This window comes from Sinocyclocheilus anshuiensis, unplaced genomic scaffold, assembly GCF_001515605.1.
Source record: "Sinocyclocheilus anshuiensis isolate Anshui unplaced genomic scaffold, SAMN03320099.WGS_v1.1 scaffold1102, whole genome shotgun sequence".
Lineage (NCBI taxonomy): Eukaryota > Metazoa > Chordata > Actinopteri > Cypriniformes > Cyprinidae > Sinocyclocheilus > Sinocyclocheilus anshuiensis.
In genome coordinates this window covers 128,501-137,637 of record NW_015539924.1, presented here as the reverse complement: position 1 = coordinate 137,637, position 9,137 = coordinate 128,501, and the positions used below count along the sequence as shown (strand labels likewise).

Below are 9,137 nucleotides of genomic sequence, written 5' to 3'. Positions count from 1 at the left end.
GCTTCAAAAACGCTCTTCGGAAATCTACGGGTGACGTCACGGACACTACGTCCATGTTTTTATACAGTCTATGGTTATGACTCAAGAAATCCTGTCTTAGCAATTTCATTCAGTTTCATTCAGTTTCATCAGATATGAATGTTCTTGCCACCACGTTAGATGCAGTTTCAGTTCTTATTACATTTTACGACATCCCCGCTTTGACACATTGACACCGTCTAGCACATGAGTGAATAGTGTTACACTTGAACCAATGGCAAAACAACTGTATTTATCATTGTGATTGATGGATGCTGAAGAGCTTCAGAAGTTGAGCCTGTTATTTGTGTTTCAGCGAGGAGATCAAGGTGCAGCCCGGTCAGCTGGGGGAGGCAGGGGAAGCAGGGGCCCGGCTCTTCGAGGAGCAGCGACAGCTGGAGGAGAGCTTCACCATCCACTTAGGTATGGCGTTTCCTTGGAAACATTGGCCGCTACAAAACGATGGATAAAAATACGACAAACTGCCATGGTAATTTGCGCCCACTTCCAATGTGTTTTCAGTCTGTTTTGTGTATGTAGTAGACATGTTCCACTAATGTTTGGCAACCAGAAACCAATCTCAATTTTAAGCCTCATTTTGTGAAATTTTTGCTTGGATATTTTTTATGCTAAGGTTTGATAGTTTATTATAGTACAATGACATTCATACATTTTAGTAGTGGCTTAAAGGAACATTCCACTATTTTTGAAAATAGGCTCATTTTCCAACTCCCCTAGAGTTAAACAGTTGAGTTTTACTGTTTTCGAATCCATTCAGCCGATCTCCGGGTCTGGTGGTAGGACTTTTAGGTGCAGCTTAGCATAGATCATGGAATCTGATTAGACCATTAGCATTTCGCTCAAAAATGACCAAAGAGTTTCGATATTTTTCCTATTTAAAACTTGACTCTTCTGTAGTTACATCGTGTACTAAGACCGACGGAAAATGAAAAGTTGCGATTTTCTAGGCCGATATGGCTAGGAACTATACTCTCATTCCGGCGTAATAATCAAGGAACTTTGCTGCCGTACTTGAGCGAGATGCTAACGGTCTAATCAGATTCAATTATCTATGCTAAGCTACAGCTAAAAGTGCTACAGCCAGACCCAGAGATCGGCTGAATGGATTCGAAAACGGTAAAACTCAACTGTTTAACTCTAGGGGAGTTGGAAAATGAGCCTATTTTCAAAAATAGTGGAGTGTTCCTTTAAGGGTCCCAATATTTTTGGGTCCACCCTACATAAATTTGTGTAATAACAATTCTGTGTAATAACATAAGCTCATAATACAAATGGAAAAATCCATATAATTTTAGCTAAATAAATATTTTTTTAAAAGACACTAAAAACTTAAATAAATCATTTTAAATATGTGCATTTATGCATTACAACATTATAATGGACAATATAAGTAATGGACAATAATTTTGAGATTTGCTAAAGATTCATTTAAAAAGTATTTAAAAGTATTATTAAACTTAGTATAAATACACATTGACTAAGAGGTTTACTAAGTGTATGTTAGATGACGACAAAGGTAATCTAAATGTAAAAATAAAGACAAATTCACAAATAAAATATCCAGCAATGACTACAGTACCATTTAAAAGTCAGGGGTCAGTGCATTTTTTTTTTTAGAAATGAATACTTGTATTCAGCAAGGACACATTAAATTGATCAAAATTGTCATTAAAGACATTTTAATTTCAAATAAATGCTGTAAGTTTCAGATTTCAGCTCATAAAAAAAATGTTTTGTGATTTCCACAAAAATATTAAGCAGCTTTTTTAATTGTTGGTAATAGTAAGAAATATTTCTATATCACCAGAGCAGCATATTAGAATGATTTTTGAAGGATCATGTGACACTGAAGACTGATGTAATGATGCTAAAAATTCAGCTTTGCATCACAGGATTAAATTACATTTTAATATTAATATATTAAATATTAAAATAGGAAACAGTTCATTTAAACTATAATAATATTTGACAAATATTGCTATTTTACTACATTTTTAATCAAATAAATTTAGCCTTTTATTTGAGAGGCATAAGAAGCCTCTTATCAAAAAATAGATTTTTAAAAATCTTACAGAGACCAAACCTTTGAAAGGTAGTGTATATTGAATATTTAATTGCATCAAACCATATATAATTTTTAAATAAACAAAATATAATGGATAAAAATAGATCTAGCTGTTTGATATACTTGTCTTTAAGGGGCTCAGCTGAAGACCATGCACAATCTACGTCTGCTGCGATCTGATGTTCTGGACTTTTGTAAGCACCGTCGTCACAGCAGCAGCGGGGTGAAGTTACGGCGACTACAGACTGCTCTCTCACTGTACTCCACATCACTTTGCGGCCTGGTGCTGCTGGTCGACAACAGAGTCAACTCGTACAGCGGCATCAAGAGAGGTATCATCTAATTTGTAGCGTTTCGTTTGCAACGATCAACAGAAGTCAAAATCTAAAAGATTTTGCAACTAATATAAACAACAGTAACATTTCCCATTGTTCCTACTGCATCAGACTTTGCAACAGTGTCTCAGGAGTGCACAGACTTCCACTTCCCCAGAGTGGATGAGCAGCTGGACATCATCCAGCAGGTGGTGCTGTACGCACGAGCTCAGCGCAGCAGCAAGCAGAGAGAGCAGCCCGGTGAGTGACACAACAACTGTGTGTGTTTGTGTCCGTCCAAAACCAGCACCTCTGCATTGCACCATCACATATCTGACTTCAGTCCTACCGCGAGGAAGTGTTCTGTTTCATTCGACAGGGACTAGCTACAATGAAACGCGATACACATTTTTTCAACATGCACAAATGTTTTGGCAGAAAGTGAAGTGCTCTGGTACAGTTTTGCATTTTGCTAACTGTTTGTAATAACTGTTATATATCTAATGAACACTGTTACATAACTTTGATTGAAAGAGAGAACACATTACCATAATATTATCTTTTAGAGTTTTTAAAAAGTGATTTCCAGTTAAACGAACCTCTGAGATTCAGATTTTATTGTGTGGTAATTGTCACATTATTACTGGTTTTTTTTTTACTGTATTTTTGATCAAATAAATGCAGCCTTAGTGATTTTTTTTTTATGTTTTTGAAAGACATCTGGAGATATTTATGTCCATGTCACATCTGACACCAAAATAAGAAGTAAATAATATTAAATACATTTTTTTGGGGAAAAAACTGTTAAGATTAGTTTTTTATTAATTGATATATTTCTTTATATTTTTCATTTATTTTTAAGCAAATCCTCACACCCTAGTTAACAGCTGCCTGTTTTTCTTACTAAAATTTAAGTTGTTTAAAATCGTTAATTAAATTCATAATTTTATTTTTATTCATTATTCAAATTTTTTTGTAGAAAATTAGATTTTTTTTGTATATGACAGTTAAGCACATTTTCCTCCTTAATTCAATTTCTATAATGCCAATAAAATATATTATTTAAATTGTAAATTAAGTTTTTATATACATTTTTATATATTTTATTATTGTGTACTTGTTGCACTGACGTGCTGATTTGAATAAAAAAATGTGTCCAGACAGTAATAAATCTAATGTCAGTCTTTGTGGAAAATAATCATAAATACAAACTTAAAAGTGAAGTATAACATATTTGAATGTATTACACTAATACACTTCTTTAATTTGTTTTATAGAGATGCCAAGAAATGGAGGAAGTGAAGACAAAAATAAGATCATGGACAGAAATTCCTCCAATATCCTCCCAGGTAATTTAAACATTGTCTCATGCTTTTAGCGCTCTGTTGGATTAGTCGTAACACTGGAGGATGCTGTGCTCTCTTTCTCTTCAGGTGAATTCTACATCACACGCCATTCAAACCTGTCTGAGATTCATATTGTGTTCCACCTCTGTGTGGATGATAATGTGCGTTCGGGAAACATCTCGGCCCGGGACCCAGCCATCATGGGCCTGAGGAACATCTTGAAGGTCTGCTGCACCCATGACATCACCACCATCACCATCCCACTGCTGCTGGTGCATGACATGTCAGAGGTAAGAGTAGATGCATGATCTTTCATTTTTATTGCTAAACTGTTTTGTATACATTTACAAACAGTGATTTATGTTAACATTTTAAATTTTTTAGCATCTGTGAAGGAAATCATGGGATTGTTTCAAGGTGTAAAGTCCTGAAAGTGTCCACATTCTGAGCTTTTGAGTTGGTACACACAATGTTGATCTGTAAAAATGGTAGTTGAGGACATCGCCAATATTGTAGGGTGTTCAAAAACCCAACCGAGCCTCAATTTTCTATTACTGGAATCTATAACAATCTACATTCTAAGAGTGTTCCAGAGCTTTCGTCTGCCAACTACCATCATTTAAATGTTTTTTTTTGTGGGAATGGTTGAGGATTTGGCCTTTACATTGGCATCTAGTTCTAGCACAGCCAAACAAAACATTCCAGTTCCAGCTTAACCACCTGCGTCATGCTACATATCATGTGATATATTTGCTCTCAAGAAGCAAAAGGCATTTTTATTCACTTGTGGTCTGTGTTTCTATTATTCAGTATGCATTTCTATAATCCTTGAAAATATTGCATCATTGTGCACACTTAATTACTGTAAATTATTAACAAGCCAAAGCATGTGATCTGGCTTGCATTGATGTGCTGCAAATGAAAAGGACATGCTTTCTCTTAGAAACAATTCTGTATTACTTTGTGCTAAAATGAATGAATATAAAGAAAGAATCTTTTTAAATGCTAGAGTAAATTTAGGCATTACGACTTTATCATTTAGTTAAAAATGGATATTCATTTTGAGATGTAAGTGTTATTAAATTATTAGTGATCGTAAAGAATAATCTTAAGTGAGCGTAACATGACAGTAAAGGTAATTTTAATAAAAACAGGAAAAGAGCATATGCAATTAAATATCTAATATCTGCCAGTATATAACCAGCATTTGACATATAAATGAAATAATGGACTATAACCAATATTTTGTGTCCTGATTAAATTCAACTCTTTAACTTTAGGATCAAACCAGATTAATTTGTCTTTTTTAACTTGGATGCTCAACCTCAAAACTCAGTCGTCTAAGTTAGAAATGGTCTATTTTGGATCAGGCTGTCTGGACTGACCAGTTGTGGGTAAATTAAAGCCTCAATCGCAGCCTCTCTGGCCACAGGCCGATGTTGAGGAATGTTCAGTTTTCAGGAAATGTTTTTCCATCTGAACAGGAACTGTGTGTTCTCCCAGCCAAAGGCCAAGGATGGTTTTAAAGCTGAGGTCTTAAGCTCGATTCGAACAGGATTCGTTTTAGGATGCATGTCTGTAAAATAATTGTTACTGTGGAAGTCTGTAGAAAACGGCAAGATTAGTGTGGCTGCTGCATTTATACATTTCTGTTACACATAAATGAGCCATCACAAAATTTATCTATGGTGTTTAACTAGGAAATATTAAATATATGGCTTTATTAGGAGTAAATTAATTCAATTTTTTATGCAAGTATCATGTCGTTTTAAGAACAAAGTGAAATTTATTGGAGATCTGAATAGTCCTGCATGAGAAGTTGTAGTTCTTCACTTTGTGCAAATGTTACTCAACAAGGAGTGGTTTGGTATGTTTGAAACCTGGTTACCCACATGGTTAAATATTATCTCAGTCACTGACTTTCTTTTCTCTCTTTTCCTCATCTGTACAGGAGATGACCATTCCCTGGTGTCTGAAACGAGCTGAGCTGGTCTTCAAGTGTGTGAAAGGTGTGCAAGCAAAGATCTCAAATGTACAAAAACTGTCATTGATTATCAATATATTATATCATTATATCAAATTTGTTTACATTCTGCTTTTTATTCTCCTTAATGTTGATTTTAAATGCATTGGATTATATTTTAGGAACTTATTAGATCTAATACTGGGTTATAAAATATTTTTAGTAAAAAAAACAAAACATGCCTATCCTGGTTGGTTGGTCATGTAAAACAAGCCTCAATGTGGATATTTTTCCCTACTAGTAAAAGTTCAACTCTTTAGAGGAAAAAGCATATAACAAACAAACAAATAAGAAAATAGAGAGATAAAATTTAAATTATATTATTTACTTTATAAGGTCAGTATGTGTAGTTAATCCAGGGGCGGCGCTAACATTTTAGTTTTGCTATAAAAAATCTACAAATTCATACGCTGATTACATAGAGCAGCAACAGGAAGCGTGTGAGGTTGTCATGGCAACCAGATACACTGCACACGAATTATTATTTAATTATTTTGCCAACGTTTGCCACACTAAACTTAGCAATAAACACGTTGAAAATAATACACAATGAACATGTCTGTCAAAACGATATCAAAGGAGGCTTTTATTAAGCAAATCAAGGAGTGAATTACTCATCCATTGTTTAAAAAAAAAATACTTTAGCTGGGTTTCCACAAGCAGGGTCACAATTATCTACAGTGTATGAAGCTAAAGGTTTTTGGGTTAAGGTTCATAATGTAGAACATTTTTAACATTGTATACTGTATGTGCATAGGTAGCTAGCAAACAAGGAATACAGCTAATAGTCACATTTAGCCGAGTAAGATCATGATTGAGAAATGTTGGATACTGCTGGAAATGCTGCTATGGTGTATCCTATTTATTATTTTAGTATTTTTTTGTTTGCCCCAGTGAAGCATTTCTATTAATATAACTGATTAAGTAGTCAAACTCATTCCATATCAGCAGAATAGTGTGGTACAGGAAGTCTATGTCCATAAAACAATGTTCTGAATGAATTATGTTACTGATACCTAATGGTCAAAAGCAATAGCAAATGTAATACCAATAGTTTGAACAGGACCATTTTCTATTCTAACACAACGATGCCTCTGTGTATAAGGCAAGGCAAAAAAAAGAAAAAAAGAGAAACATAATTCATGCATTTAAAAATCGTATTTCCATCTTTGTTGCCACAGTTTTGGAAGTGTCTAAAATGATCGTAAGCATATGTACAAGTCATTGGTGTTTGGAGTTTTATTTGTATGTTTGGTGCGGTAGGGGGCCCAACCTCATATTCTTTCATAGGGCCCAAAATTGCTAGCGGCGCCCCTGAGTTAATCAGTTTTGTCCAGTATTGTTCGCATCTACATGCCTACCATTTCAAATAAGTCATTTTCTCCATCATCTCAAATAATGTAATAATGCTTAGAATACAAGAATTGAAATCTTCTTGGGCTTTTCCAGGTTTTATGATGGAAATGGCCTCCTGGGATGGAGGAATCTCACGGACTGTCCAGTTCCTTGTTCCACAGGTACGTTTTGGCCTCACGGACAGTACAACAATGTCTTTTTTTTCAGTCTAATAAGTGACTATTCAGGAAATGCTTGCAATTTGCAAATGCAATGGATTCAATTAAATTATAATTCAGTCTGTACTTTCAAACAATAGTATCCATCGTTTGACACATGCTTATATGCTCAGGGGACTCTTCACATTCACAGCTGCTTGTTTTACTCTTTAGCACCTTTTAAAATAACTCCCCTAAACTCCTGTCTAGATGTCACACACACTGTATACTTACACTGTGTATGTATACTCTACGTTTTGGTTAGTAAAAATATAGTAAAACAGTAATATTGTGGAAATACCATTGCAATTTAAAATGACTGTTTTCTATGTTTTAAAGATTGATGCAAAGCTGAATTTTCAGCATCATTACTCAGTGTCACATGATCCTTCAGAAATCATTCTAATATGATGATTTGCTGCTAAAGAAACATTTATTATTATCTATGGTGAAAACAGTTGTGCTGCTTAATATTAGAATAGAAATAGAAACCATGATTCATTTTGATGAATAGAAAGTTCAAAAGAACAGCCTTTATTTGAATCAGATTTTTTTCTGACAATGTAAAAGTCTTTACTGTCAGTTTTGATCAGTTTAATTGCAAAATAACATACTTTTGAATGATAGCGTATTTGCTTAATTTGTTTTATTTACTAACAAAGTGAAATTGTTTTAAGAATGTGGCATCAATCTGTCTTTCTGATTTTCTTTTATCATCAGAGTATCTCAGAGGAGATGTTCTACCAGCTGAGCAACATGCTGCCTCAGATCTTCAGAGTCTCCTCGACGCTCACGTTAACGTCAAAACACTAAACAAGCCACACACAGACACATCAGCCCTTGTAGCTGGCAATATGGAGGACATCTTGTCACTTTAGGTTCTTAGTTTTCAGAGAAGTACAAACCGTAAGCTGTTTTGATATGCACTGACATGTGATCCTGTCACAGGAGGCTTAGCACCATGTCCTGATTATCTCAGTCATGAATTTTCACTGGAATTCACAGATTTGTACATTCCACATCAAAAAACGCATTAAATATGAGAGGGAAGTGTTCAGAGTTTTAGCTCTTGTCATACCGTGAGTGCTGTTTACCTAACGCTGCATGGGAAACAGGTAATGCCAAGACAAGCTGTGTGTTTGTGCGGCATTGCAGTCAACCACCTTTGGCCCCTGGTGTCATCGTTCCTCTCCACAAACGCCAGATGGCGCTGTGTTCGGTAGCTTTCACATGTGGTGTAAGGTAACCAAAGCTGCTGATTCCAAATGTCAAAAGAAACCAACCTTCCAAGCATTCTAAGTGATTTACCATGTGTTTCTATATTAGGTGCCAGTTGTAAACCCTGGCATGTGTGCAGTTATATTTGAACTGTGCAATCTTTGGAAAGTGGGGCATTTGAAAACAGTGTCAGCTGTTTTTTTTTATTGTAAATCTAACCTTTAATAGACTTATTGATCAGGCTAGTGAGAAAATTATGTCCAGTTTTGTATTATTATTATTTTTTTAAAGCCTTTACAAAGAAAATCTGCATATTAACTACTGTCTGTTAAGTGTTTTGTTGGATTCCTCCTAATGAGGATATTAGCATATGAAGTAGCAAAGTAGGGCTAATCTGAGAGTTAAAGCATTTGGATCTATATTAGCCTTTTGTCCAAAACAACTGACATGCTAGTTACATGTTCATTGCGAAATGTCAAAGTTTTGTAAATACAGTACACTTTATCAAATTAACTCAGAATTTTCCTATTTGATAATGAATTGATAAAATGAGTTTACTGCAGGTCTGCTGCCTCATAA

General features: G+C 34.8%; 1 protein-coding gene across 1 annotated transcript in view; it reads left to right on the top strand.

Moving 5' to 3' along the window:
• LOC107686672 (protein C12orf4 homolog) overlaps positions 1 to 9,047 on the top strand; it is a 15,784-nt gene extending 6,737 nt beyond the window's left edge. The window contains exons 7-14 of the mRNA XM_016483756.1: positions 335 to 441; positions 2,239 to 2,436; positions 2,551 to 2,679; positions 3,696 to 3,767; positions 3,852 to 4,054; positions 5,716 to 5,773; positions 7,237 to 7,304; positions 8,061 to 9,047. Of these exons, the coding sequence (XP_016339242.1) occupies positions 335 to 441; positions 2,239 to 2,436; positions 2,551 to 2,679; positions 3,696 to 3,767; positions 3,852 to 4,054; positions 5,716 to 5,773; positions 7,237 to 7,304; positions 8,061 to 8,153 (928 nt within the window). The 3' untranslated portion in view covers positions 8,154 to 9,047. The remainder of the gene's footprint in view (positions 1 to 334; positions 442 to 2,238; positions 2,437 to 2,550; positions 2,680 to 3,695; positions 3,768 to 3,851; positions 4,055 to 5,715; positions 5,774 to 7,236; positions 7,305 to 8,060) is intronic.
• Positions 9,048 to 9,137: the final 90 nt, after the last annotated feature.